The sequence below is a fragment of the Lepus europaeus genome, chromosome 23 (assembly GCF_033115175.1).
Source record: "Lepus europaeus isolate LE1 chromosome 23, mLepTim1.pri, whole genome shotgun sequence".
Taxonomy (NCBI): Eukaryota; Metazoa; Chordata; class Mammalia; order Lagomorpha; family Leporidae; genus Lepus; species Lepus europaeus.
The window spans coordinates 8,503,229-8,530,071 of NC_084849.1; the positions used below are offsets into that span (position 1 = coordinate 8,503,229).

The 26,843-nt window shown below is 64.9% G+C and overlaps 2 protein-coding genes across 5 annotated transcripts in view; one reads left to right on the plus strand and one right to left on the minus strand.

The window, feature by feature from the left end:
- The first annotated feature begins 1,370 nt into the window (after nt 1-1,370).
- SH2B3 (SH2B adaptor protein 3) lies at nt 1,371-24,051 on the plus strand. Of its 4 annotated transcripts, none has more exons than XM_062182849.1 (8): nt 1,374-1,642; nt 8,690-9,415; nt 19,770-19,871; nt 19,950-20,041; nt 20,128-20,225; nt 20,524-20,738; nt 20,830-21,001; nt 21,154-24,051. In XM_062182849.1, the coding sequence occupies exons 2-8, from the start codon at nt 8,717-8,719 to the stop codon at nt 21,447-21,449; spliced, it is 1,674 nt and encodes a 557-aa protein (XP_062038833.1). In that variant the 5' UTR covers nt 1,374-1,642; nt 8,690-8,716; the 3' UTR covers nt 21,450-24,051. The 4 variants fall into 4 exon arrangements, with proteins under 4 accessions (XP_062038836.1, XP_062038833.1, XP_062038835.1 ...); XM_062182850.1 differs by having other exon boundaries at nt 1,375-1,642; nt 20,131-20,225; nt 21,154-24,050; XM_062182852.1 differs by lacking the exon at nt 20,830-21,001 and having other exon boundaries at nt 1,371-1,642; nt 20,131-20,225; nt 21,154-21,419.
- A 259-nt stretch (nt 24,052-24,310) lies between these two features.
- The window catches only part of ATXN2 (ataxin 2), a 116,438-nt gene continuing 113,905 nt past the window's right edge, over nt 24,311-26,843 (minus strand). Inside the window, exons 24-25 of the mRNA XM_062182848.1 lie at nt 25,742-25,910; nt 24,311-24,904 (exon numbers count right to left, since the gene is read on the minus strand). Of these exons, the coding sequence (XP_062038832.1) occupies nt 24,876-24,904; nt 25,742-25,910 (198 nt within the window). The 3' untranslated portion in view covers nt 24,311-24,875. The remainder of the gene's footprint in view (nt 24,905-25,741; nt 25,911-26,843) is intronic.

The window sequence follows — 26,843 nt, forward strand, 5'->3', positions numbered from 1 at the left end:
CAGGCGGGTGCAGGGCCGAGCACGTGGGCCGTCCCCGCTGCCTTCCCAGGCCACAGCTGCCCCTCGCCGAGCCACTTCCTGGTCTCCGAGCGCCCCGTGTCCCCTCACCACAAGGCAGGGGGACTGGCTTTGCCCCTGCTGGGCCCCCCCGCACCTAGAACAGCGCATGGCGCACAGTAGGTGTTCAACACGTCCCTTGGAACAGCGCACTCTCGGGTCTGCAAGGTCACCGGGCTGGAAACCCCCACCGCCTGGGGAACCCCTTCCTGCGGGCGGGGGGCGGGACCCCGGGCCGCTCAGTTCCCCGACCGCCCGGGCGCCGGGCGCGCTCACCTCGGCCTCGAGGGATGGAGTCGGCTCGTCCGCCCCAGGCCAACGAGCGGAGGGTCGGAGGAGCACCGGGCCCCTCCAAGTGGGGGCGTGGGCGACTGTTTCCTGTTGGGGGAGGGGAGCGCAGACATTCCCGGCGCCCCTGTGCTGCGCTGCCTCCACGCCGCCCCGGGGAGACCCGCCTGGCCGGCCTGGGCCCCAGGAGGCCCTAGAGGAAATGTGAGTAGCCCGGGGGCGAGCGGAGGTCCCGGGGCAGCAGTCCAGGAGGGCTTCCTGGAGGGGGGGCGCGGCCAGGGAGTGGTGCTGGGCTCAGGCGCTCGGGACGCGGCAGAGCGGTGCTGAGGCTGGGGGCGCTGAGGCCGAGGCGGGGCGGCTCTGCGGAGCCGCACAGAGGCGGGAGCGGGCGGGCTGGGCCCCCTCCCCAGGCGATGATGAAAGTCCAGGTCCATCTTGCGCCGCCGGGCCCGGCGGGCGGCGATAAGGCCCTCAGGGCGGAGGCGGCGGCGGGTGCGCCCCCTGGAGGCCGCACAGCTCGGCGGCCCCGCCCAGGCCCCGCCTCCCGGCCTGGCCCCGCCCCCTCCACGCCGCGGCGCCCTGCGGCCTCCAGGCGTGGGGTGGGTGGGACCCGGGTTGCCCCGCCCCTCCCGCCGTTCCTTCCCTTCTTTAGGCTGCGCGACGCGAAATTTGGTGGGTCAGTTGTGGGCGTGGCTTGGTGAGACCCCCCCCCCCCCCCGCCTCCCGCCGGGCTCGCACCTCCGGATCCCAGTGCCCGGCCCCCGCGGAGGCAGTGGGCGGGGCCACCTCGGACCCCGCCCCTGGTCCCTCCCCTTCCACGGAGTCGCGGGTTCGCCAGGGCGTGGCTCCCCGTGGCCCCGCCTCTGGCCCGCCCCCTCCGGGAGCAGCGGGTTCGCCGGGGCGTGGCTCCCCGTGGCCCCGCCCCGCCGCCCTCCCACGCCGGGCTCGGCTCGCACAGCCGGTTCCTCTTTACATAACGGCGCGGGGCGGCATGGGCCCGGGCCACCGCCTCCGCCCGGCCGCCCGCCCGGACTGTCGCGGGCCGCGGAGGCCACGGCGGCCGCAGCGAAGTTGTCCCGGCGGCGTCCCGGGGGCGCATCCTCTCGCAACTGTCAGGCGCTGGCGGCGGAAATGATGAGGCTCTGGCCATCTTCCGAGCCGGGGTTTCCTGCCTGAGCCCCGCTCGAGCGAGGAGCCGACGCGCCCGGGGCGGGGGCCCGCCCGCCCCCTCGAGGTCTCGGGGGGCCGGGGCGCGCGACGCCATGGGCCGGCCGGGCCCGTGCCCCGTCTCTCTCAGGTAAGCGCGCCTGCCCGCCGGGCTTGGGGGCGTCCGCGGGGCAGGGGAGGCCCCGGGGCCGTCCTGAGCGTGCCCGGCTCGGGCCCGGGGGCGCCGAGGCAGGGAGGGCTCCGCGGGTTCCCGGGAAGGAGGGGCCGGGGCCGGGGCCGGCGCCGTCTGGGGTCAAAGCGTCAGCTGAGGCTGTGTGCGCGCGTGCACGGAGCAGCCCCTCCCCACCCCGGAGCCCTGCCTTGGGGACGCCCCCGCCCCACTCTGCACTGCCCAAGGGTTAGGGTCCTAGAGCCGGGGCCCCTTGACCACCCTCGGACTTCCCCCAAGACTCCCAGGGAATCCCCCCACCAGGCCGAGGAGGGGGTGTCGGCCTCGGGGGTGGGGTTGCACCAGCGGGCGGCTGTGGGCTGCATTTGAGGAACTGGGGAGGGGTCCGCCCGCCCGCCGCTCGGCTCCCTGCAGTTTCCTCATTCCCCTGTTTGTCTTCCCCATTCCCGGGCCACTGCGAGCTAGGTGGGGAGGTCAGTGCCTGCAGCTGGGGCCGCGGTGGGGGGAGGGCCGGCCCAAGTGGAGCATCCTTGACACCTGCCGGCCTCGGGCCCAGCTGGGCCTGGCTGCCTCCCGTTTACAGCCTGGCCTCGGGCCCCTGCCGGGGCGTCGGGCAGGTGGATGTCCTGGGGACACTGGCTGGGTTAGGTCTGGATTTCCCATCGGTGACCCAGCGGCTGGAGTGGAGCCGGGTCCAGGGAGTCCTGGGGGCCTTCAGAGCCGGAGCCCTGGCCCTGATGGGGGCGAGCCGGCTCAGGGCACGAGAGGCCAAGGCCCGCGGGGAGGTCGGGCGGTCGTCGGTCTGCTTGCTCGCTGGGCGCCTTAGGGAGAGGCCTGCTGAGCCAAAGGGTGCGCGCTCCTGGCAGGTCCCCCAGGGCCGCTGGGCAGGGGCTGGCCTGGAAGAGAGGCTGGTGCGGTCGGAGCCTGAGTCCCTGAGCGGGGGGTGGGCAGGTGGTCTCCCTCTGTCCAGCGGGCTAACAGGTTTGCGGCCTGAGCAAGGCACCTGCTGTCAGCTACCGGTGGCCGCGCGTCTCGGCCTCACCAGCGTTAGCGCTGTTACCGGCTGTGGGCCGTGGGCGCCCTCTGGGAGAGTCCTGAAGCCCCGGGCAGGGTGAGGGCAGGGCGCTCTCGGGCTCTGAGGCCTTTTGTAGCCGCTCTGGCCTCCGTTCCCCTCTGGGAAGCGGGTCTGACGACTGCACCCACCTCTCGGGACCGCCGGCACCCTGGCCGAGCGGATCCGCCGAGCACCCAGGGCGGTGCGGCCTGGGGAGAGGAGGGCCTGGGGTTCGCTTCCGCTGCTGCCCAGGTCACCTCTGCTCGGCCTCCTTCTCGGGACTCTGTGGTCCCACTGGCCACAGGGCTGCCCAGCCTCGTGTCCTCCCGCCTGGCACGAGCGAGAGACACTTCCCCCGGGGAGCAGGTCCTGCCTGTGGCCGCCCTGCCCCCTACACCCAGGCCTCAGGCTCCAGCCAGATGGAACTTTCTGGAACGCCTCAGATGTGCAGGATCGCCCCAGCTGTGCTGCAGGGTGGAGCCTCCCCGGGGACAGAAACTGGGGAGCAGGGTTGGAGGCTCCAGGGAGGGGGGCACGTCCCGGCCGCCAGTCCCAGGACCCCCTGGCCCTGGGAAGGGGAGACGGGGCCCGGGGGGCTGACCCCGGTCTGCGCTGCTGTCAGCAAAGGCAGCGGCAAGGCCCTCGGGCCCACCGGTGTGGTCCCCCGGCCTCTGAGGCTGGATGCTGTGTGTCCTGGGGCTGAGCACTTGACCTCTCTGTGGCAGCTGCTGGGCGTCTGAGAGCGTGTCCACAGCGGGGAGGCGTGAGGAGACGTGGCACGTGTCGCTCCACTGGGCGAGGTTATTTGTTGTTTCTGAAGTCAGAAGGCGACTTCCATTACACTCCCCTCTCCCTGGTAGCAGCGTGGGCTTTGGAGCCGAACTTGTGCTCTGCCGGCTTCCAGCTGCGAGGCCTCGGGCAGGTTGCCTGGCCTCTGGCCCTCTCTGCCCAGGTGGCTCCGGCACGGGTATGAGCCTGGCACAGCGGAGGGGCTCAGACTCTGCAGTCTGTCGTTGCTGTGTGACCCTGACCTGATGCCTTAGCCTCTCTGGGCTCCAGGCCTCCTCGCCTGTGCAGTGGGGGCCCCAGCGAGCGTGAGCTGCTGCTCTCCGTGCCCAGAGGGACTGGCACTTCATTGCCGAGTTTCCTGGGCAAATGGTCCCCAGGCCCTCCCCCCACACCCAGCATCCTTCGCCGGGCGGGGCAGGAAGCTGCTTCCGTGTGGCCCCGAGAGCCGCCCTTCTCACAGGGTCTGGAGGTGGAGTGCCAGCGCTCGTTCCCAGCTAGCTCCCCGAGGAAACTGAGGCGGGCGGGCTGCCCAGGGGAAGTGACTCAGCCGGGGTCGCTTGCTGTGTCAGGCCTGATTGGACCCGAGAGCCCTGCAGCCCGGCTTCCTGGCTTCTGAGGGCTGGAGGTCCCTTGTGGCCTGGGAGAAACCGGGCAGCAGGACGTGGGCCCGGCCGACACCTGCTTGCTTGGCCCCCGCTGCCCGGGCATCCGGAGCTCCTCTCTCAGGACTCTGTGGTCCCGCTGGCCACAGGGCTGCCCAGCCTCGCGTCCTCCTGCCTGGCACGAGCGAGAGACACTTCCCCGGGGGAGCAGGTCCTGCCTGCGGCTGCCCTGCCCCACCCCGGCCGGAAACGTGGCTGCTGAGCAGATGGCTGGGAGAGTCTTCCTCCCACACCACCCTCTGGGGGTCGTGGGGGGCTGGGCTGTGGACTTCCTTGGGAGCTGGGCCTGGAGCCTCTGGGGGCTCACCCGGATGTGGCGCTCCTCCCCCCCCACACCCCCCGGGCCGGCTGCTGCCCAGGCCACGGGTCCCCAGGGAGGCCTGGGAGGGAGGAAGTGTGTGCCCTGGTTACAGAGGCTGACTCACAGGACGCCTGGGGGGGTACTGGGGGCCTGGGACGCGCCTTCGGGGAGGGAGCATGGGGGGGAGGGAGCATGGCGGGGAGGCCCAGAGGGGGTCCCTTTGCAGGGGGGAGGTGCAGCCCCGCGCTGAGAGGGAGCGCAGGAGACGTTCCCCGCTAGGGTCTCCCCCTTCCTCTGCCCGCCTCCCAGGGCAGGTGGAAGCAGCAGCCACATCCTGAGCCGGGTGGGGTTGGGCTGAAGTGGGTGCTGCCCAGGCCGAGACCCGGCCCCCGGCCCTCCCCACCTCCCGAAGCCTGGGTGGGGCTGTGGCTGGGGCGGGAGCAGGGGAGGTCGCAGGACAGTTCCTGTGCTGGCCTGATAAATGTCCCCGGGGCACCAGGTGACCCCCGAGAGGCCTCTGCTTCTCCCTGGCATGGGCTTCCCTGCGCCCGGCCGCTTGGCCGTCAGGAGGCGGGGGGCTGCCCACCAGGCTGTGTGCTTTGGTAGCCCCTCGGCTCTCGGCACCTCCCGGGGCCGGGGTCAGGCCCCTGGTGCTGCTGATGGGGAAGAGGGAAATGTCCCCTGTGCCCTGGAGTCAGCCCAGAGGTCTCCTTGGAGGAGGTGTTCCCCTCCTAGGGCGTAAGACTTCCTGCCGGGTCTCTGTGGGCTGGGGTAGGGAGGGTGGAGCTCAGCAGGTGACCAGGGCCTTTTCCGAAGGCACGTGGGCCAGCCCACGTGACTCCCGCCCAGGCTGATGGGCCCATCTCTGGGGTCTTGGGCGGGAGCCCAGCTGCCCAAGTCCCTGTGCTTCGTGACCACCTCGCCAGGGTCCTGCGCAGGCCACTCTCCAGGGGGAGACATGGCTGGGCTCTGCTCCTGGGACGCCCCTGCGCGGCCTGGCTCCTGGAGCCGCTGTTCGGTTCTGACCACAATGGGAACAAAGGCCAGGCCTGCAGGAGTCCGTCCTGAGGCCAGGATAAGGACATCAGTGTGCCGCCTTCATCTTAACTTTTCTTTAAAGATTATTTATTTGAAAGGCAGAGGCAGAGAGAGAGAGAGGTCTTCCATCCGCTGGTTCACTCCCCAAATGGCTGCCACGGCTGGAGCTGCGTCGATCTGAAGCTGGGAGCCTGGAACTTCCTCCAGGTCTCCCATGGGGTGCATCTCCCAAAGTGCGGGGGCCCAAGGACTTGGCCATCTCCCACTGCCTTCCCAGGCCCCAGCAGGGAGCTGGATCGGAAGTGGAGCAGCCGGGTCGAACCGACGCCCATATGGGATGCTGGCACTGCAGGCAGCGGCTTTACCCGCTGTGCCACAGCGCCAGGCCCCTCTTGATTTTAATTTGAAAGGCAGGGAGATCTATCTGCTGGTTTATTCCCCAAATGCTGGCAACAGCCGGAGCTGGGCCAGGCCAAAGCCAGGAGATGGAACTCCATCTGGGTCCCCACGTGGGTGGCCGGGGCCCAGGCTGGCTTCCTCAGAGCCCTCCCACCTTGGCTGTGGGTCTGGGGGAGTTTGGAGCCCAGCTCCTGGGCCTGTCGATGATGTAGGAGTCCATACAGCTCTGTTCCTGGGGCTCCTGTGGGTTCCGAGGCGAGGCCCTGGGGGTACACACCCGGGATGGAGAGGTAGACACTAAGCAAGCTCTGGTCAGATCCCAGCTCATTCTGCTCCCCATCAGACAAGCCGCTGCTGCCTCGCCTTGGTTTTCCCATCTGTGAAATGGGCATAATGACAGGCCTCTGCCCTTCAGTGGGAGAGTGAATGTTGCCACGTGTGCGCCACAGAGGCTGGGGTCGGGTCATGTGTCACCAGTCTGTGGTCCGTCTGTCCCCCAGCTCCCCGCCTGGTAACTGATGGCTCCCGACCACAGCCGGAGGTGGGCCTCATCGACTCAGTGAATACCCACTGGGACGTGAGTCCCCCTGTGCGGGGCAGGAGGCTCGGGGGTGCCTCCTGTGTGCAGGCTGCCATCAGCCCACAGCGGTGGGACCCGGCTGGGCTGCGGTTTCTCCATCTGTGAAATGGACGCAGAAACTGGATGTCCTCCTGGGCTTCTGGGAGGTTTGTGACAGCGGTTAGAGCCACCCTGGGGCCAGGCTAGGGAGGGCTCACTGTTGTCATCGGGGGAACCGGAGCAGGGCACATGGCGGGGGAGGGCTCCGGGCTGCCGCTGGACTCAGTGAGGGGCGTGGACAGCTCCGCTGCGGCCTGGGCTCCGGGACTCTGACACATGGGGCCACACGGGGACTGGTGTTCCAGGCAAAGGCCGGGGTGGACGGCGCCCCCCGGGGCAGGTGCAGCCATGTGTCTGCCGGAGGAGCCAGATGTTGCAAGTCTAATTCACCTGACGTTTGCTAGATTCAGGCAGCACACACTTATTGAGCGCCTGCTGTTTGCTGGGACCTGCAGCCGGAGCGCGGAGTCTGGTGCGGAGGGAGTCAGGGCCCCTGTGCAGGGGCGGTGTGCGCCCAGTGGGCGGAAGCACAGGGTCAGGACTGCCGCTGGACGCAGGCAGAGAGCAGACAGGCGGAGGGTCACACGGGGCGTGGGGGTGCAGCGGGGGCCTGGATCTGGGCTCCCCAAAGCTAGGAGGGCAGTGCCTGCCTCCCCTGGGTTCGGGTCTGGGTGTGGGGTATGGCGGAAAGGAGCCCATGTCGGGCCTCAGCTCTGCACCTGGCGGTCCCTGGAGGGTCCCACAGAAGTGGGTCCGCAGGGCTCCTGGCCTGTCAGGTGGGAGCAGTGACAGGTGCGGTGAGGTGGCAGGGCCGCTCCTCGCAGCGCCCCGGAGTGGGAGCCCTGTCTGCCCACTGGGTGGCCCCACGGCCGTGGTGAGGCAGCTCGGGCAGCCCTGCGGCCAGGTGTGCGCAGCAGACGCCGCTTAGGGGCCCCCGCCTTTGCCCAGCGGGGCGAGCGTTCCTCCCTCCCCGGCCTGAGCAGGCGTGGACGTGCGTCCCGGGCCAAGTGGACAAAGGGGGCGGGCTCGTTCCCGTTCATGTCTTCTTGCGTGTCAGCTCTCTGGCCCTGGGGGACACCGAAATGAGGATCATGGTGGCTGGCCCTGCGTGCTCGTTGGCTCCGCCTCCGAGCCGATCCATGGGCTGGGCGCCCTCGGGTCCCCTCTCCTGGGTGGAGGGACTGAACTCGCAGGGTCACCCCGCTACGTGGCGCTACTGGGGTGTGAAGCCAGTTCCGGTCCCCGGCCAGTGGCCGCTGCCTGCCTTCCACGACCAGCCCGGAAGCACGGTTCTGTTCCCCTAAAACTTGGTGGGCGAGCACTTGGCACAGCGGGATGCCACCTGGGCCACTCCCGGCCACTCTGCCTCCCGTCCGGCTTTCTGTTAACCGGCACCCTTGGGCAGCCCTGGGGGACACCGGGACAGAGTTCCAGGCTCCTGGCTCGGGCCGGGCGTGGCCCTGGTGGTCACAGGCATCTGGGGAGTGAAGGGGGGGGGATCTCTCTGTGTCAGTCCCTGTGCCTGGTAAATAACAATCGAAACAAAAAGACTGAAAGAAAAGTTAGTAGCTGAGAAGAATAGCTGGTACTTGACAGCGTGGGTGGTGGGTTTTTGGGGGGGTGTGTGTGGGGCGCCCTGGCTCCGTGCTGTGCGTTCGTTGGCCTCGCCTGGAGGGGGCCGGCTCGCTGGGCATTCGGGCTGCGGCAGGAAATGTCCCGCAGACAGGTGACCCAGGCGCCTGCGCTCTCTTCAGTACTTCCAAGTGGGACCCCGGCTCCAACACCGGGCCTGCCACACGGCCCTCCAGAAATTCCGCACCCCGCCACGGAGCACGCAGCGTGGCGGCCCTGCGTGGCGCTGCTTGCGGGTGAATGACCCGTCCGGGGCGGTGGTTGGAAGCGCGGCCAGCCCCTCCCCTTATCCACGGCCCCACATCTGGCGCTGCCCTTTCCTGTGTCCAGCCTGGGGTCTGGAAACAGAATTCCCACGTGCTAAGCTGGGGCTGGCACCTCGCTGCGGTGCAACCCCGCGCGCGGCCTGCTGGTTACTTGGTATCCACTCCGTGCCCTGGGGTCCTGGGGGGCTTCGGGCCTCGCCCGCACGGCTGCTCACTCCTTTCTCGCCCGCCCCCCGCCTGTCTTTCAGCCTGGCCGCCCCACGTCGGTCTCCACCATGAACGGGCCTGGCCTGCAGCCGTCCTCCGAGTCCTCGGCCTCCCCCGCGCCCACGGCCTCCCCGGCGGCGGCCCCGGGCCCCCGGGGCTGGAGCGACTTCTGCGAGCTGCACGCGGTGGCCGCGGCCCGGGAGCTGGCCCGCCAGTACTGGCGCTTCGCCCGCGAGCACCCGCAGCACGCGCCGCTGCGCGCCGAGCTCGTGTCGCTGCAGTTCACCGACCTCTTCCAGCGCTACTTCTGCCGCGAGGTGCGCGACGGGGCCCGCGCCCCCGCGCCGGCGCGCGACTACCGCGACACGGGCCGCGGGGCCGCCGGCGGCCTGGCCCTGCCCAAGGCCCGCAGTTCCGAGGAGCTGGCCCCGCCGCGGCCGCCCGGCCCCTGCTCCCTGCAGCAGCTACGCCGCAGCCTCCGCCACATCTTCCGCCGCCGCTCGGCCGGGGAGCTGCCCGTGGGCGCCGCCGCCGGGGAGGCCGGCGAGGGCGCGGCGCGGCCCGGCCTGGCCCGCAGGCTGCTGCCCTGGACCCTGGCGCGGGAGCCTCCGCCCGAGGCCCTCAAGGAGGCGGCGTTGCGGTACAGCTTGGCCGACGAGGCGTCCATGGACAGCGGCGCCTGCTGGCAGCGCGGGAGGCTGGCGCTGCGCCGCGCCGCGGGCCCCGACGGCCCGGACCGCGTGCTGGAGCTCTTCGACCCGCCCAAGGTAGGCAGTGCGCCCGACACCCGACACCCGGGGCGGGGGCGGGCAGTGTCGGCGGATCCCCTGAGGCTCACGGGGAGGCTGCAGAGCTGGGCCGCCCGGGGGCAGCTTCCGCGGTGTCCTGGCCCCGGCCCGGTGACTCCGTGCGGCCGCGGGAGACTTGGCCGGGGCTGTGTGTGTGTGTGGGGGGCGTCCTTGAAGCCCCCGGCCCAGGTGGACGTGCCTTCGCACCCCTTCGTGTTTCTCCATGTTGGAGAGGCTGGGGCGGGTGTGCCAGGTCCCGGGGCCGGGCGTCTCCGTTTGGTCCCTGCTGGTCTCTGTGCGCAGCCCTGGCCGTGAGCCTGAGCGACACGGACCGAGGGCAGCCCGAGGGCCCGCGGTCAGCGTGGAGGGCGCCGAGCGGGGTCCCGGGGCAGATCACGGAGGGTCCCACTCCGTGGTGTGCGGGGCGGGAGTGTGTCCACCCAGTGGCCCCGCGGCGCCAGCTCCCTCGCGCCTCCCTGGGTGAGATGGCGGTGTCCTGGACTGCCACAGAACGGGGTCGCGTGGGTGTCGGTGGGGACGGTCAGGGGTGGCACCCAGGAGTCTGCGCGGATGCGAGGTGCCTTTCTCTCGGCTGGGTCCCCGGGAGTGGCCTCGCTAGGTCACGTGCAGGGTTAACCTGGTGAGTGTGGCAAGCTCAGCCGATGGAACAAAGAACCGGAGGCCGAGGAAGGTGGCACTCTGCAGCCCGCCTCCCGGCAGGCAGGGAGCAGATGTGTGGGCGGCCCAGGTGCCACGTGGGCCGCAGTGGCTGGTGGGGACCCAGCTGGTGGCTCCATTCTGCGTGCCCAGGGTGGGGTCTGGTCCAAGTGCTTCTGTGTCTTCCCCAGCACGTGGTGTTGGGAGTTTGCAGTGCGGCCACCCTCGTGGGTGTGTTCTGGTCTCTCCGGGGCAGCAGTTTGTCTCACTGGGGACGCAGGTGTGTGGGTGCTGCCGCTGGACCTCACTCTCTGAAGTGCCTTTTTAAAAAAATTTATTTGAAAGGTCGAGATAGAAGGAGAGAGTGCTTCCGTCTGCTAGTTTACTCCCCAGATGGTGCAATGGCCAGGACTGGCCAGGAGCTTCATCTGGGTCTCCCACGTGGGTGTAGGGGTCCAAGCACCTGGGCCATCTTCCACTGCTTTCCCAGGCCATTAGCAGGGAGCCGGATTGGAAGTGGAGCAGCCGGGACTCGAACTGGCGCCCCCCAAGTGCCTGTTCCGATCAGCTCGTCGGCCTGTCCCGTTCTGACTTGTGAGAGGTTCCATGCACGCTGCGCGCCTCCTGTGCTTTGCGTCACTGCCCAGCGTGGGCTGCCTTGGCACCGGCACAGGTCCCTCACTCGCCTGGGGTTTTGTGTCTGCCGGGAGGTGGGGCCCCACAGCTGTGCCGGGCCTGGGAGCAGCTCTCCCCCTCAGTCCTCCCACCGCCGAGCACCTGTGTCTTCTCTGCGTCATCAAGTAGCGATGTGGGCGGGGCCTGGAGTGGGAGGAGTCGGGTACACCAAGTGTGGGCACACCAGCTGTGGGCACACCTGTGAAACCTCAGGGCCATGGCCAGGCTCCCCGTGAAAATCCTCACTGTAAAAGCAGAGCCAGTGTCGGAGTCGGGTGGGCCCGGGCTCAGTGCCCTCTCAGGCCCCCCGAGCAGGGTCTTTGGGAAGGACGCCCCTCAGGAGCTGGTGCATGGGGGTGCCCGGCTCTGAGTCCTGGCCCCACCTCCTCCTGCGGACGGTCACCCTGGGAGGCCCGGATGGAGGCCCTTGGGGAGTGAGCCAGATGGAAGATCTGTCTGTGCCTCTGCTTCCAAACAAGACTGAAAACAAAGGGAAGTGCATGTTTGGAAAAAAGATCTATGGTGGATTTCGAACATCAGCTTATCTTTTAATTCCATTTTCCGAAAACCTTTGAAGGCCCCTGGGCTGGGGGAGGGGAGCACTCGGTCGCTAGGCCACACGCGCGCGCTGTGTCCAGGGTGCTGCCTCTCCAGGAGGACCCAGGACTCGCCTGAGCTGGTTGGGCCCCTGCACCCAGCTTGAAGGTTCCCAGGTCGCCCCACTCTCTGGGCCCTCTCTCCCTCTGTGCCGAAGCCAGGGCGAGGGGAGGACCCCAGCCCCCAGCCCAGGCGGGCAGGGCTGGCCAGGGGCTGGATGCTGGGGGCATCCTGGTGGCAGTGGCGGCTGCGTGGGGTCAGGCCCAGCTGACGGCTGCCCCGCCCTGTGACTCCCTGAGCTCCTAGCGGCTGGGCCCGGGCGCTCAGACCCCAAGCCTGGCGTGTCCCTGCCAGGTGGCCAGCTCGACCCCTGGCCTGTGGCCCTGGAGTTGGCCGTGGAAGCAAGTGACTTCCAACTCTAGGGAAAGGAAGGGCTGGCGGGCGGTGGGTGGGGCTGGCGGGCGGTGGGCAGGGCTGGCGGGCTTCAGCCTGCACCTGAGCGCACAGTGGGGCTCCCCACAAGGTCCGGGGCTCTGCCTGTATGTAAAATAGGGGTGACGGGGCAGCTCTCCCAGGGCCCAGCGAGGGCTGCGGGGTGGGGAGCTCCCTGCTGCGGGGGCTGTGCACGCCTGCTGGGAGGGGAGGTTGGAGCCAGCACTGTGCCTGCATCCCAAGGTCAGGGGCAGGTGGAGAAGCCGTAGCTCTGTGGTTTCAGTGCCGGCCCTGCCAGTGAAATGGGCAGCAGGTGCCGCCCCAACCATTGGCCTTTGGGAAGAGGCGGGGTGGTCAGTACACGGCCCTGAGCAGAGAGATCTGGGGGGGGGGCAGCCCCCGGCTAAGGGAGCAGCAAGTGCCCAGGCTGGGGGGTGGGCCACTGAGAGATGAGCAGGCCACGGAGGGCTGGGGAGAGGTCGGAGGAGTGTTGGGCCTGGGCTAGCTGGGGACCTCGTGGGCTCGCGAGGACCTTGCTGGGGGTAGCGATGGCAGGGCGTGGCCTGATCCTTACCCAGAAGCCTCTGGGCATGGGCTGGGGGAGCAGCGTGCCCTGGGCCTGCGGGACACCGTCTCTCCGTGCGTAGCTCCCGGCCCAGCCGCTGAGGAGCACGCGGGACGGGGCTGCCGTGGGGCTGCAGCCCTGATCCCGGGAAGCTCCAGCCCCACTGACGGCTCAGCCCAGAGCCCAGGGCGTGCCTGGCACCGGCCGATACAGGACTTCACAGGACGGAGTCGGGTCGGTTGCCTGTGTCAGCAGCGGTGACTTTGCCTAGGAACCCAGGCTTCCAGTTCTTCCAGTTTCTCTCGGGGAGTCGGTGGGTGTGGCAGCATCAGGCCTGCACCCCCAGGAGAGGACCCCGGCTGGCCCGCGCCTGTGCCGCTATGGGAGCCTGGCGGGGAGGCACCGGGCCGGCCAGGTCTGGGTTAGCCGAGACGGTCTTGAAACCCTGCCGGTCCTGGCGGTTCCGTGGAGGTGCAGCTACTCTGGAAAAATCCCACTTAGCCACCACTTCTTGGGCTTTCTTACAGCCCAGGTCTACTGCCCTGTGAGGGCAGCTGCTGTGATCACGCCCATTTCCCAGATCGGGAGACTGAGGCCCATCGAGGTTAGGCCACTTGCTCCAGGCCACACGGCTTGTGAGTGGCCCAGAGGGGATTGGAAACTGGTACCTGGTGCGTCCCTGTGGTGGAGTTTCACCTGGGGGAGGCGTCTGTTGGGGCGTCCGTAGCCACATAGTCCTGTGCCCAGGGGTCTGGCCAGAGCCCTTCCGTAGCATGGTGGTCCTGCCAAGGGAGAACAGGAGGTGGGGACTCCCAGGGGCCGTCTGAGTCCCTGCTGGCACCACAGGCCCCCAGTAGCCCTGGGAGGAGGTGGCCAGGCACTGGAGACAGCGGCCTCCTCTCTGCTCCTGCGCTGAGTGCCCACGGCAGGTGATGTGGCCTCGCTGGGCCTCGTTCTCAGCTGTGGAATGGGGGTGGTCGCGGTTGCCGCCCTGGGCTGCAGGCCCCCTGTCCAAGGGGGAGGCACGGTCACGGGCTGAGCGTGGGGTCCGTGCCCGCTGGGTCACGCCCCTTCTGCAGACCTAGGGCACTGAGGCTGGGAGAAGCTGAGGCGCTGCCCGGGCCCGTGTGGGAAAGAGGAAGCCGAGAGCGGGGACGTCCGCCGGGGCTGGCGGTTTCCTCTCGGCCGGAGGGCGAGGAGGAAGGGGAGGCGGCGGCAGGAAGTGGCGGGCAGGCCTGTGCCCCCCGCCCCCGAGCTGGGGGACCTTGGGAAGGGCTCCTCGCGGCTCTGTGCCCAACCTGCAGCCGCTGTGATTTGCGTGCAGTGTGAGCTGGCTGTGACGCACACGCCCGCAGCCGGCTCGTCCCGTGGCCTCCTCACCCGCAACCCCACGGAAGAGGGGCTGAGGGCCAGAGAGGTGGAGTGACTTGCCTGAGACCACCCAGCAGGAGGAGCCAGCAGTGGGGTCCTCGCGAGCGCGGGCCAGGAGCAGAGGGGTCCCAGGGGTCCCCCTGTGGCCTGGCTGCCAGTCCCCTGCCCCTCTCTGAGCTGCAAAGTGACAAGGGCCTTCTGGGCCTGGGGGCAAAAGGAAGGTGGGGGTGGGTTCCCGTGGGGCCCCTGCCTGCTCGGCAGGGCTGTGTTGGGGCTGTGTGTTGGGGGGCCGGGTGTGTGTGTGTTGGAGCTGTATGTGTGTGTGGTGGGGGCCGGGTGTGTGTGTATTGGAGCTGTATGTGTGTGTGGTGGGGGCTGGGTGTGTGTGTATTGGGGCTGTGTATGAGTGTGTTGTTGGGGCTGTGTATTGTGGGGGTTGGGTGTGTGTGTGTGTATATTGGGGGCCAGGTGTGTGTGTATTGAGTTGTGTGTGTTGTGGGACCTGGGTGTGTGTGGGGGGCTGTTTGTGTGTGTGTGTTGTTGGGGCTGGGGGGGGGGCAGGTGTTGGCATGAGGCCATCGCAGTCTGGATCCAGGCGCAGGGGGCTGTGGGCTCAGGTCTGGGCACTCGCTTCCCCGCTGGAAGACCCAACCCGGAACTCCTAACGGCATGGAGTCCTCCGTGGGGCCAGGCCATGCGTCCCCTCCTCCCCGTGGGGTGGGCACCGTGGAAGCCTGCAGCTGCCTACAGGTGAACGAATGTTCCAGAAGTCTCTGCCTGGGGGGCTGCCTGCCTCTGACCCCGTGCAGGCCTGTGCGGTCCGCGGTGACAGAGCTGGGGTCGGGGGAGGGCCACCTCTCCAGGGAGCCCGCCCAGCCTCCCGGCTTCCTGTCATCTAGGAAGCCGCTCTCACCACCCAGGGCCTCCGGTCGGCTTCTGATGGCTTTGGTTTCTCGAGGAGCACAGCTCAGGGTGGAAATGATAAAGCGACCCAGAACTACCCACGGTGCCGACCAGCGCAGACCCGTGCTGCCTCACGCCAGTCCGTTACCTGCTGCTTTCTTTTTGAAAAAACTATTATTTATTTGCAAGGCAGACAAAGACCTTCCATCTGCTGGCTCACTCCCCAAATGGCTGCAATGGCCAGGTCTGGGCAGGCTGGAACCAGGAGCCAGGAGCTTCTTCCAGGTCTCCCACGTGGGTGCAGGGGCCCAAGAACTTGGACCATTTTCTGCTTTGTCTGGCGCATTAGCAGGGAGCTGGATTGGAAGTGGAGCAGCGGGGACTCAAACTGGTGCCCATACGGGAAGCTGGCGCTACAAGTGGTGGCTTAACCCACTGCTGCACAGAGCCAGTCTCCACTTTTCCTGGTTGATTTGCAAGCGGCATGGCTATGATCTCCGTCACAGGTTGCAGACGCCTCCCGAGTTTCCCACCTGACTTCTGGGTTTTGTTGCGGAGTTTCTTGCCTTACGGAGGTTTCCAAGTTCAGGCCATAAATACCGTCCAGTGAGCCTTCCCTCTGTGTTGCAGTCTCGCCTTCCCCGCCCTGGGATCCGGTGAACTGGGGTAAAGCCTTTCCCAGTTGTACTGGTTTGACCCAGCTGGCCTCTTCTGTGGCTGGCGAGCAGGGCCAGGCCGTGTCGGGGTCTGTCACGAGCTGCAGGGAGGCAGGACGCGTGTGCCCGGCTCAGGTGCTGACCCGCCCTCTGCCCTCCGGAGCACCCCACGGGGGCCAGGAACAGTTCCTGTTTGTTTTTACTTATTTGAAAGTCAGAGTAACAAGGCTACGAGGGACAGAGAGGGAGTCTCCAGCTGCCAGTCCACTCCCCAGATGGCCAGGACCGGACCAGGCTGAAGCCAGGAGCTTCCCGCAGGTCTCCCACATGGGTGCCGGAGTCCACACAGTGGGCCTTCCTCCGCTTTCTTGGGTCATTAGCAGGGAGCTGGAGCGAAAGGGCAGTAGCCAGGACGCAGACTGGTGCCCAGTGGGATGCCTGCTGTGCCCCAGCGCCGGCTCCTTCCAGGCTCGCTGGCCGCTGACGGAGCAGGGCTGCCAGAGGCAGTGCCAGCCTGGCACTCAGCTCTGGGAGGGAGAAGGCAGCCTGGCCAAGGTGCGGCTGGGGCCAGGCCCCCTGGGGCTGTGAGGGTCGCTGGGAGAGAGGTGGTCGTGAGGCGGGGCCGGGAGCAAACCAGCTGACACTCCACAGTCCCGGGAGGTGTTGGTCCTTGGCTGACACCAAGGACAGCGCCAGCCTCACCTGACTGGCTCCCTCTTAGGGGAGCCTGGGGGTCCCCATGGGGGTGCTGTCCCTGTTGCTGTGGCTCTGGAGCAGCTCACTTGGGGGGGGGGTGCTGTGTACTCTCCCATCCCTCTCCTGGCCTCAAGTGGAGATGACTGGGGGTAGTGGACCTGCGGCAGGGCTGGTGCGAGTGGGGTCTCTACTCCCGTCCGTCTCCCTGCCCAGGAGATCCCTGTGGCTGGACAGAGGGAGCGCTGGCCTGCCCCTGGGGGGAGGGTGTGTGGGCAGCCTCCACGTGCAGGAGCCCTGCAGAGGGGTCTGTGACTGTGCACAGAGGACGAGGTGGCTGAAGCAGCTACTGGGCACCTCTTGGTGTCCTGCTGGGGTGTACACGGGCCGCAGTGAGCCACACTGTTCAGTCCCTAGAGCTGGCCGGTGGTGCTGTGGCCCTGAAGGAGCCGCACCCCACCTCGCCCTCCACTCCCTAGCCAGGGTCCTGGAGTGCAACCATCTGGCAACCCCCAGAGGCGTGTGCTGGGCCCCAGCAGGGAGCAAGGCCCGATGCCCCACCCCAACCCCAGAGGAACTCCCAGCTGCAGCGTCAGGAAGTTATGGCTGACCCTGATAAGCTCCACGCAGAGAGGTACAGAAGTCCCCTTGTGACCTGGTGGTCAGGGAAGGCTCTCTGGAGGGAGAGGTGTTCTCTGCATCTCCCAGGGCCTCACACCTGCAGGTAGAGGGCTGGATGCAGCCTGTGGCAGGAGCCCCGGCCTCCCCACCTTCCGCTGCTGTAGCCAAGTGAGGGAGGGACTTGGCCTTTTCGCACCTCCATTCCCTTCTGTTGGGTGGTATCCAGAGGGCTGCGGTTAGGACCCCTGCACCATTCCCTTTGCTGCCCCCACAGTGCCCAGTGTGTGCAGGGAACTTGCAGGAAACCACGCCCCTGGTGTGACCCTGCTGCCAAGGGGCCTGGCCCTGAGCAGGGAACGTTGAGAGGTGCGGCAGCTCTGCCTGGTGCGTTCAGGGGGCAGTGGCCGCCAGCAGTGTGAGCACAGCGGGGGGGGGGGGGGGCTCATCCTGGCCACACCCACGGTGGGGAGTCCCTCTGAGCACCCTGCCTCTGGGAGGTGGGCCATGCCCTCCCTCCACCAGATCTTCGTGGGTACCCGGTTCCTGGGACAGAGCGGGGGCAGGTGTGCCCTGCCCTGTCACTCACGGTCCCTGCCTGCGCCGCGGGGGTGGGGTGCCCAGCACGCAGAGCCGCTCCCCGTGTCCTGCAGCGACAGCCCAGGCAGGCTGCTCCCTGCAGCAGCACCCCGCGGCCGAGTCTCTCCAGAATGGGACCGAACTCTCGGAACCAGGAAGCACGTGGGCTTCTAAGGCTGGCTTTTCGGTGTCAACTGGTGCCACTCCAGCAGGGTCTCATCTAAGGGGGCTTGTCCATTCGCCCACCAGGCTCTGGGCTGCACAGGCTACTTGACTGTTGATGGCATGGACCCAGGGCTTCCTCTGAGGCTGGCAAGGCCTCATCCGAGATCCCCGTCTGCTGTGGGCAGTGGGCGTGAGAGGAACGTGAGGCCGCACAGCCCTGGGGAAGACGAGGGTGCCCTCATGCTTGGGCTGTCGCCGGATCCTATCTGTCATGGCCAGCCACGCTGGGGTCTTCATGCCAGGCCCTCTGTGTCCTCTTCTGTTCTCCAGCTCTTGCCCTAGAATCAGTGCCTGCTGATCCCCCACACCTGGCGGCTCCATGGCTTCTGGGGCTGCTGTAGGATGCAGGTCCTGCTTGTGTGTAGCGTGCCACGCTCCCTGCAGGGTCTCTGCAGTATCACCCAGTGCCGCAAGGTGCACCATGAGCCCGTGGCCTCACCGCTACCCCCAAGTCCCAGCCCTTGCTAGAATGGAACTGCCGGGACCCTCACTCCCAGGAGGCAGGCGGGGGCGGGCCAGGCCCTCAGGAGGGCTCTGTGGGTAGCCCTCCCCAGGTGGGCGGAGGGCCACGGGCACCCCCAGGGTTGGGCACAGCTGTGCGTGCCATCAGAGGTCTCTCCAGAGCCAGCACCCGGCTGTCCCCGTGAACACCCTTGGAAATGAGGCTGACCGGGCAGGACTGTGGGGTCCCGTGTGACTGTCACTGCGGGATGGGAAAGGGGCACGTGACAGGAAGGGGCAGGGTGGGGGAAGAGTGGTGCGTCCTGGGCTGCCCCACTGAATGAGGCCTTTCACTTACACTGGCTCACCCATCACCATAGCAACCCCAGGAAGCGCGCTCTGCCTTACGACGACTGGAGAGCAGCTTGCTCAGGACTGCCCGGGAAGTGGCAGGGTCAGGGCTGGCCCCGACAACCTAGAGGGTAAGAGAACGATCCAGTCCAGGGTAAGCCCTCCCAAGAACTGGGACAGTGTCGGAGCTCGAGCTTCCCGACAGCCACAGCACAGAAAGAACCGAGGCGGCGGTCGCTGTTACGGGAGCAGAGGATTTGCTCCCCAGAAGCGGTGCTCACTCCAGGTGCCTCGTTCGCTCCCTCAACCCCAGTCCGTGGCTGAGCCGCCCGCCACCAGGCAGCTCAGCGGCTGACCTACCTGGGTGGCCCTGCTCCTGCAGGCAGGTGGCGGCCAGGGCGGCCTGGGCGTGGAGGGGAATCCTCCCAGCAGCCTGCTTGCTCAGTTCCGCAGCTGCGGGGGGAGGAGCCGGCAGAGAGGGGCCCCACGGAGCGAGAGCGGTGGCTTTGCTGGTTAATCTCGGCGCTCACACTGGGCCTGGGCCAGGAGCGGAACTGAAAGGGAGCCCAGGCCTGGCAGACTTCCTGGTAGGGTTCCTGAGGGCGGGCAGGCAGGGTCAGCTGCACAAGAAGGGGCGAAGCCCTTTGTAGACAGGAAATGGACGCTTTGAAGGGTTGGTCGACTGCGCCAGCAGCCAAGAGCAGCCCCCCTGTCAGCTCGGCCTGTCCAGCTGCAGGGCCTTGCCCTGCCCCCTCCTGGCCGCAGCAGTGGCAGCATGGGCTGTGATTTTGAGCCAAATTCTTGGAGCTGCTCTCCTTCCTCTGTCGGTTGTTAGCACGTTACTGCCCCCACCCTGCTGAGGGGCACCCAGCCTATGAAGGGCCCTGGTGTGGTCAGCCTTCTGCGGCCAGGCCGCCCCGTCTCCTCCCCAGCCATTGGCCCCCTTGAAAAGGCCCAGGCCATGCAGAGGTCGTGGTCCTTCTCTCCGAGGCGTCTGGTGGCTGTGTCCAAGGCAAGCTGAAGTCGCAGCTTTGGGGACTGACCTTTCAAAAGACAGCCTCTGGCCAAGAGGAGCCCTTTTGGGGAGAGGGGGCGGTCGGAAGCGCCGGAAGCCGTGGTGCTAGGAACACATCTTGGGGCCTCCGTGCTGGCTCGTGGTCCGTGAGAAAGGCAGGTGCTGGCAAGAGGGGCCCTGCCGACTCCTGTCCACCCCCCTTTCTAACCTGCCCCTGGCCTCTGCCATCAGCCATCTCCTGGTGCCTTATCACAGAAGGAAAAGATGGGTGGGGGTGGGGCCTGGCTCACCCCTTCTGAGACAACGCCCATGCAACAGGCTCCTGGGGGCAGGGGTCTGCAGGGCCAGCCCTGGGTGTTGCCCAGTGAGGCCTCCTGCTGGCTGGCTGCCACTGGGTCATCCCTGTGAGGCTCCTTGTGACCCTGTGAGGTCGCAGTGTGGGGTGTCGGAGGCCTGCTCGTCGACAGCACACAGCAGGCGCGCCTGTGCAGGCCTGGGTGGATGGATTGCCTGCCATCAGGGACCTGTCTTGAGTGCCCCTTCTTGGTCTCCCAGAGCTCAAAGCCCAAACTGCAAGCAGCCTGCTCCAGCATCCAGGAGGTCCGGCGGTGCACGCGCCTGGAGATGCCCGACAACCTCCACACCTTCGTGCTCAAGGTGGGTCGCAGAGCTGTGCGTAGCCCAGGCCCCCGCGGACATGCCTCAGCCCACACGGCCGTTCCCTCCCTCTGCCAGGTGAAGGAACGGACAGACATCATCTTCGAGGTGGGGGACGAGCAGCAGCTGAATTCGTGGTTGACTGAGCTCCGGGAGTGTACAGGCCGAGGGTGAGGCCGGAGACCCCTGCTGCTGGCACAGCCTCTTCTGCCCTAATCCCTGCCCCTCCCCCCCTCACGTGTGGCCTCTTCTCCAGCAGGCTGGGCCACAGCGATTCAGAGCCACATGTCCCCTCCACCCTGGAGCCCAGCACGCCCAGCTCCCCCAGGGGAAGCACAGATGCCCTTAACCAAGGTGAGTGGAGCCTCAGTCCAGGGTCAACCCATCTTCTCCTTAAGATTTATTTGAGAGCGGAATCTTCCATCCGCTGGTTCACTCCCCAAATGGCTACCGAAGCCAGGAGCTGCTTCTAGGTCTCCCACGTGGGTGGCAGGCGTCCAAGCACTGCTGCTTTCCCAGGTGCATTAGTAGGGAGCTGACTGGAAGTGGAGCTGCTGGGACTCGAACCAGAGCCCATATGGGATGCCGGCACCGCAGGTGGCAGCTTTACCTGCTGTGCCACAGCACCGGCCCCTCCCATCTTCTCTCCCAGCTGCTGCTCCTGGGGGGCTGCTGGACCCAGCTTGCCAGAAGACGGATCATTTCCTGTCCTGCTACCCCTGGTTCCACGGCCCCATATCCAGAGTGAAGGCAGCCCAGCTGGTGCAGCTGCAGGGCCCGGATGCTCACGGAGTGTTCCTGGTGCGGCAGAGTGAGTCCCGGCGTGGGGAGTATGTGCTCACATTCAACTTCCAGGGCAAAGCCAAGGTAGGGGCAGGGCAGGTGGGCTGTGCCACCCTTCCCCTCGGGGTCCGGGCCCCCTGGGGCAGTCCAAGCCCACCAGCACCTTCTCCCGCAGCACCTCCGCCTGTCGCTGACTGAGCGGGGCCAGTGCCGTGTGCAGCACCTGCACTTCCCCTCGGTCGTGGACATGCTGCACCACTTCCAGCGCTCGCCCATCCCACTCGAGTGCGGCGCCGCCTGCGACGTTCGGCTCTCCAGCTACGTGGTAGTTGCCCCCCAGCCACCAGGTGTGACTGCAGGGCCCTGTGCTCAGGGGGAGCAGGCACAGGTGGACCCGGTGGTGGGGAAAGGCCGGCTACAGACCAAGCTAGAGCGAGCCTGCTGCAGCGTGGCGGCACACACAGCAACCCGACCACGTGGTCTCTCTCGCTTGTCCTAGGCTCCTGCAGCACCATCCTGTTCCCGTTCTCCCTCCCTCGCTGGGATTCAGAGCTGGGCCTTCCCCACCTGGGCCCTTCCGGCTGTCCCCAGGGGCTCAGCCGAGAGGGTCACCCAGGCCGATCCTCGCCACCTGAGCAGATCTTCCACTTGGTGCCTTCGCCTGAGGAACTAGCCAACAGCCTGCGGCACCTGGAGCCAGAGCCCGGGAGTCGAGCCAGGGACTCAGACTATGAAATGGATGCATCCTCGCGGAGCCACCTGCGGGCCATAGACAACCAGTACACAGCGCTATGACGACGCGGAGATGCGAAACGTGCCCATCTTTCCTTCCTTCCAGTGAGAGACTGAAGGGACACTGGTCACTGCTGTCCAGGGTGGAGGTGACCCTCTTAGCAGGCCTGTTAAAGGGCCTCCGTGAGTCTCCCGGCACCTGGCTTTCTCGTTTACAGATGCACTTCTTATCCGGAGCTCCTGCCCCCATCACTCCTGGAGGGAGTGGTCGGGTAAGGGCCTGAGTGGGCAGTGGGAACCTGCTCTTTTCCACTGACACCGTCAGAGTTGATGACAGACTTTCTGCTGTTGGGGGAGGGGTGATCAGGAATTCCAAAACACTACCAAGCCCCGGATTCTCACGTGGCTTCCCCACTATAGCCCCAACCTGTGGGGCTACACCTCGCAAGACAAAAGCTGTATCAGAGGGACAAGCTCAAGGTCAAAAATGATTTAAATATTTTACCTCAGGTTAGTTTTTTAAAGATTTCAGGTTTCAAAACTAAATCATTGCTTTTCTTTGCACTGTTCCAACTTGCACCCCTGCGGTTGCGTCGCCCGAGACAGCCACGCAGACCCTGCTGATGCCCCCAGCGGCTGGGCTGTCACCCCTCAGGGCAGGCACCTGCTGCCAGCAGCCACTGTCCCACCCCAACACGGAGCAGTGAAGGTGCCACCCTTTCAGGGAACGTCAGGCAATGAACCGCAATAGGGTGGCAAGGAAGAGTCCCTACCCTGGTGCCTTATGAATAAAAAAGTGGATTCTGGTTCACAGCCGCTTGACAGTGAGTAAATTAGTGGTGGTGGGTGTGTGTGTAGACAAGCATAAAGGGAAGGCAGACTCCTGGGCCCCTTTACCCACAGGGCTGGCTCAGCCCCCATCCCATGGCCTACTCAATGACGACACCCTAGTCAACTACCCCACGAGTGGGTTTCACTCCTCTGGACCCAAAATGGAAGCCAGGAACCACTTCACGAGGCCCTCCAGGGTGCCATGGCTGCTCATGGCCTCATCTGGGAGGGTTCCCAGAGCTAGCAGATCTGCACCTAGACTTGCCTTTCCAAAGTGCTGAGATGGGGGCCGGGGGGGGGGGGGGGTGCCTGGCTCTTCCCACCTTCCTGTGGCAGCCTGGGGAACAAGGGGGCAACAGCTCAGCCCCAGGCTCTGGCGCCACCCTGTAGTATGGTATGTACAGGTGCATCAGGCCCACAGCTGACACTACCAACTGTTTTCTCAAGGGGCAGGTTTGGTGTGCTCCTACTCTTCTCTAGCCCAAGGATCAGCCTTCTGCTTCTAAAAATTTTCTAGGAGCTGGGGAAGCAGCCATTATTCCCAAGTGTTGTCATGGATCTAGACTTGCGGTTCACTTTCAAGAACCCTGTCTTCTACAATAAAGCAGGTTTCACCATGAAACCAAGTTCACTGCAGACCGTCAGTGCCCGGCTGCACAGGTAAGGGCCAGCGAGATGTCCAACCACGGCTCTCATCTCTTAGACTCGGGCAGTGCCCAGACACACACCAGGTACAGCAAACGTAGCTTCTTTCTGGCTGCAAAGATCCCTAAGGAAACTGGAGTCACCCGCCTCCACACTGCTGCTTTTCTGTCCAAGTTTTAACCCGGACAGCTCGGGGACATTCTGAAAAAAGCCCCCTGCTGGCGCTGGGACAAAGCAACACTAAGCGGATGCCTTTTCTTGTGCTAGAGTCAGATCCAGCTAGATGGGATGGGGGCGGGAGGAGTGGGCTCAGTCCCTGGGCCAAATGCAGCCTTCGCAGGCACGGCCCGCCCCACTGCTGCTGGCGGGTGCCGAGGCCACGCCAGCCTTGGAGAGTCTGGCTCCAAACACAGCGAGCCTCACGGCCCCTCCCGCCTGCTCTACCACAAGCGCCGCCGCACAGCCCCCAGCAGCCTCACTCCCGTTGTCTGACTACTGAGCTTCGGCAAACTAACAGTCACCAGCACCAAAGAATTAAGTCAACTAACCTGCCTTGACCTTTAGACCAGCAGTCCATAGGGCTTTATCTGGTATAGATCTTCTGCCTTTCATCAATTCTGGACCATGTAGGAGAAAGGAATGGCAATCATTAACATCTTGGGCCAGAGAACACTGTTTTTACCTAACAGTTTCTTAGCCTCACTCAAGGCCTCTGAGGGCCCCCTGAAATCCCCTGCCATTGCATTTTTATTCGGGGCTAAGCCTCTTCTGTGGGCATCTCCCACAGTCTAAGGGAACTCAAGAGTGTCCTGCCCACTGCTTCTGAACACATATGACACCCAGTGTTGGGCTGGGATAAGCACATTGTGATGACACAAGTGAGCTCACCTTGTTTCACTATAGGCAGAAAGGTATCTGGCAAAATTTTTTGTATTGTTTATGTACTATATATAAGTAACTTATTCTGAATAATGCACATTTTGCTATAATGTACACATTGCTATGTGAATTAAAGAGTTTTTCAGACTTCTCATCTGCTGCCAGTGTGCAGAGGCTCTGTCTCGCCCTGCCCCCACTCGCCAGTCCTCGGCCAGCCCGACGCCCTTCGCTCAGCCTTCTGGGTCGCCCTGGGCTGCTCTGCTGCTGCTGTCTTCCAGTCTCCTGCCACCACCCACTGGGTCTGAGGGCTGGGGAGAAGGAGGGTGGGAGAAGGGGGCTTACAGGACATGCGGGGGTGCGGAGCTGCCAGCCTCCTCCTGGTGCAGACGCGACTCCGCCACAGAGCATATCTCAGTCTTGTCTTTCTCTAGAGAGCCCTTGAACCAGAACTGCAGGTGAAGAAGAAAGGTCACTGGACCAGCACCTGCCGGGCCGGGGACAGCGCGCAGAGCCCGTGCCCGTTCACAGACACACGCTAACTGGGTAGCAGTTTTTAAAACTTTTTTTATTTTTAAATTTTTTTTAAGTTTTTATTTTATATTATCTACAAAGTAAAAGTTTTCCCTTAACTTAAAAGTTGAACCACTGAGACAGTGATCACTTCATCAAACTTGATTTATAAATAATAATCCGTCAGTTTGACGGTAAGAATTGACTGAAACCTTTGTCAAGTTTAGTAAAAGGGTGTTCCAAGTCTTGATTTTTTTGTTTTAAGCGGTAATAGCAGCAAGAATCACTCTTGTTACTTCTTTTGCTAGCTGATGTGTTCGTGACTTTCAAGGGCCATTAAAAAATAAATAACTTCCAGTTTTGGCAAGCAGAGCTGGGGTACTTGCGGGACTCTGCAAACAGCATGTGGAATTACGGACAGCCCCAAGTTCCTACAGTGCCTCTACTCGGTCCAAGTATCTTCCACTGCAAGTGAACTGTTAGCATTCCTATTGGATGTTACAAGAAATCAACGTATATCGTTTAAAAACAAAATAAATGAACTTCTAGTTTTCTGTGCTTCCAGCTGGTAGAAGCAGGAGAAGGGAGGAGGGGATCTGGCCCTTCGGCTCCTCCAGGGCAGCCTTACAGCTGCTGGTGGTGGTGGGCTTGTACTGTAAGAGAGAAAAGTGAGTATTTAAACAGAACGCTGCAGTATGGCCCATGAGCCCAGAGTCCGCAGCGCGTGCCTGCCATCTAGCCTTGGCTAGCTAGGAGGAGACTCCAAGTTTAATTCACTGCCCCCCTCCCAATCTGCATCACGTGGGGAGGGCTGGGTGGGTGGGTGGGTGGGTGGGTGGGTGGGCGGGTAGATAGAAACAAGCCAGTCAGACATGAAACCACTTCAGATAAAACTCCCAGAAGACTTGTTGCTCATGGGGTAGGAAAAAAGGCCTTCACACACCCCCTCCCTCATATTAGCCAAGCACCAGGTAGACGGTCCACGACCACCATGGCAGCCATCAGTACTGCAGCACGACCACGGGGCACTCCTGCTGTCAGGACGGAGGCTGCAGCTGACCCTGCACTCGAAACCAGTCCACACAGCACTTGCTCATCACTGGTCTGTTCCAAGCTACAATCAGATTCGGCCATGGTAATAACCCCCCACGTGTCCAACGGTCGGGACGCAGGACGGAACCACGGCCCTGTCCAGCCTGTCATAACCAGGAAGGCCAACTGTGCCCTAGGCGTGCATCAGCTACCCAGAATGCTGCTGCTGCTTCTCATCAAGTCAAATCCTGGACACCATCAAAACACACACAGACTCGGCTCCCGGAAGCCTCAGGCCCTGACACGGAACTGATGGTCACAGTCCCTCCTGCGCACGCTTGCATGGGGCTTGCTAGTTCTCAGGTGTGAGGCTGGAAGCACTGGCCCTGCCTGCCATTCGACCTGTGCGAGCAGAATGCTTGGGGTGCCCCGGCGGCCCCTGCACACACACGCCTCACCTGAAGGGTGCGTCATATAGGGGAAATGCGCTGTTGTCGAGACTGGAATGGGCTGTAGTGCACTTTGAGCGAGGGCGGCCTGGGGACCGCCGGGTGGCTGTGTCGTCATTAGCATCATTGGCGCATGGGCAGTTGGATGAGAAGGAACCATTCCTGACTGTACATGAGCCTGAAACAGAGAGCTCTTTTACGCATACAGGCAACATCTCCGGCTTAAACAACATGTCAACTGTGTTCCTTTCACTGGGCTGGGAGTCTCAGGAAAGGGCAGCAGCAGGCCCAGGCCCCCTTTCTGTTCTCTGGGGACACTCCTTAGTTCACCTTTTTGGCAGCTCCTGCAAGGCTGGAGGAGCCTAGATAAAACATCAGGGCCCCAATGACTGGGTCGTTAAACTCTGAGCACAGAACTCATGTGTGGGCCAAGGTCTTCAACAAGAGCAGACCCCTGATCCAAGAGCAGCTTTCTCAACTGAGCAACACAAGATCCGATGATGCTTCCGAAGTGGACCCCCGGGGGGCCTGAGTGGGTGCTGCAGAGCACATCCCTCGCAAACAGCAAAGCAGGGGCTGTCAGCTGTGCCAGTGCGCAGTCTCCGCCCGCTCCTTGTCTGCCCGTCTCCCTCTGTGGCCTGCTCCCCCAGGCAGGAAAAAGAAACGTGGCTTCCTTCACTCTCTAGAGAAGATGCTGACTGGGCAGGAGGAGGAGCAGGTGCAGTCAGGGCTCCCGTGAGATGGAAGGAATCCTCTGCAATGACCTGGGCCAGCACAGTGTCTACCGAGGGACGGGGAGTCCGAGTAGGAAAGGCAACTGCAGGCAGCGCACGGCAACACTCATTTTCTGCCTCCCACACCAGGCACTGCTCTAGACCGGGACAAGCCCTGCACCAAACACTGCTTCTGCTCCCTCACAAATTCAAACGGGCCCAGGACCTACTTGGGCTTCCCTAGGCTGACCGTTTTGCCCTTTCTGCACAAAGCACAAACGTGAGGTGGCAGGGACCTCACTTGCAGGGAAGCTCACATATCTACTTAGCCACCAGCCTCGGCTAGACACCTACAGGACCCCAGCTCTCATGCAGCTCATTCCACCACACCGTGCTGG

Coding starts and splice junctions, on each gene's coding strand:
- SH2B3 (XM_062182849.1), top strand. CDS start 8,717: ATGAACGGGCCTGGCCTGCAGCCGTCCTCCGAGTCCTCGGCCTCCCCC. Junction 20,042..20,127: donor CGGGAGTGTACAGGCCGAGG/GTGAGGCCGGAG, acceptor CCTCTTCTCCAG/CAGGCTGGGCCACAGCGATT. Junction 20,739..20,829: donor ACTTCCAGGGCAAAGCCAAG/GTAGGGGCAGGG, acceptor CTTCTCCCGCAG/CACCTCCGCCTGTCGCTGAC.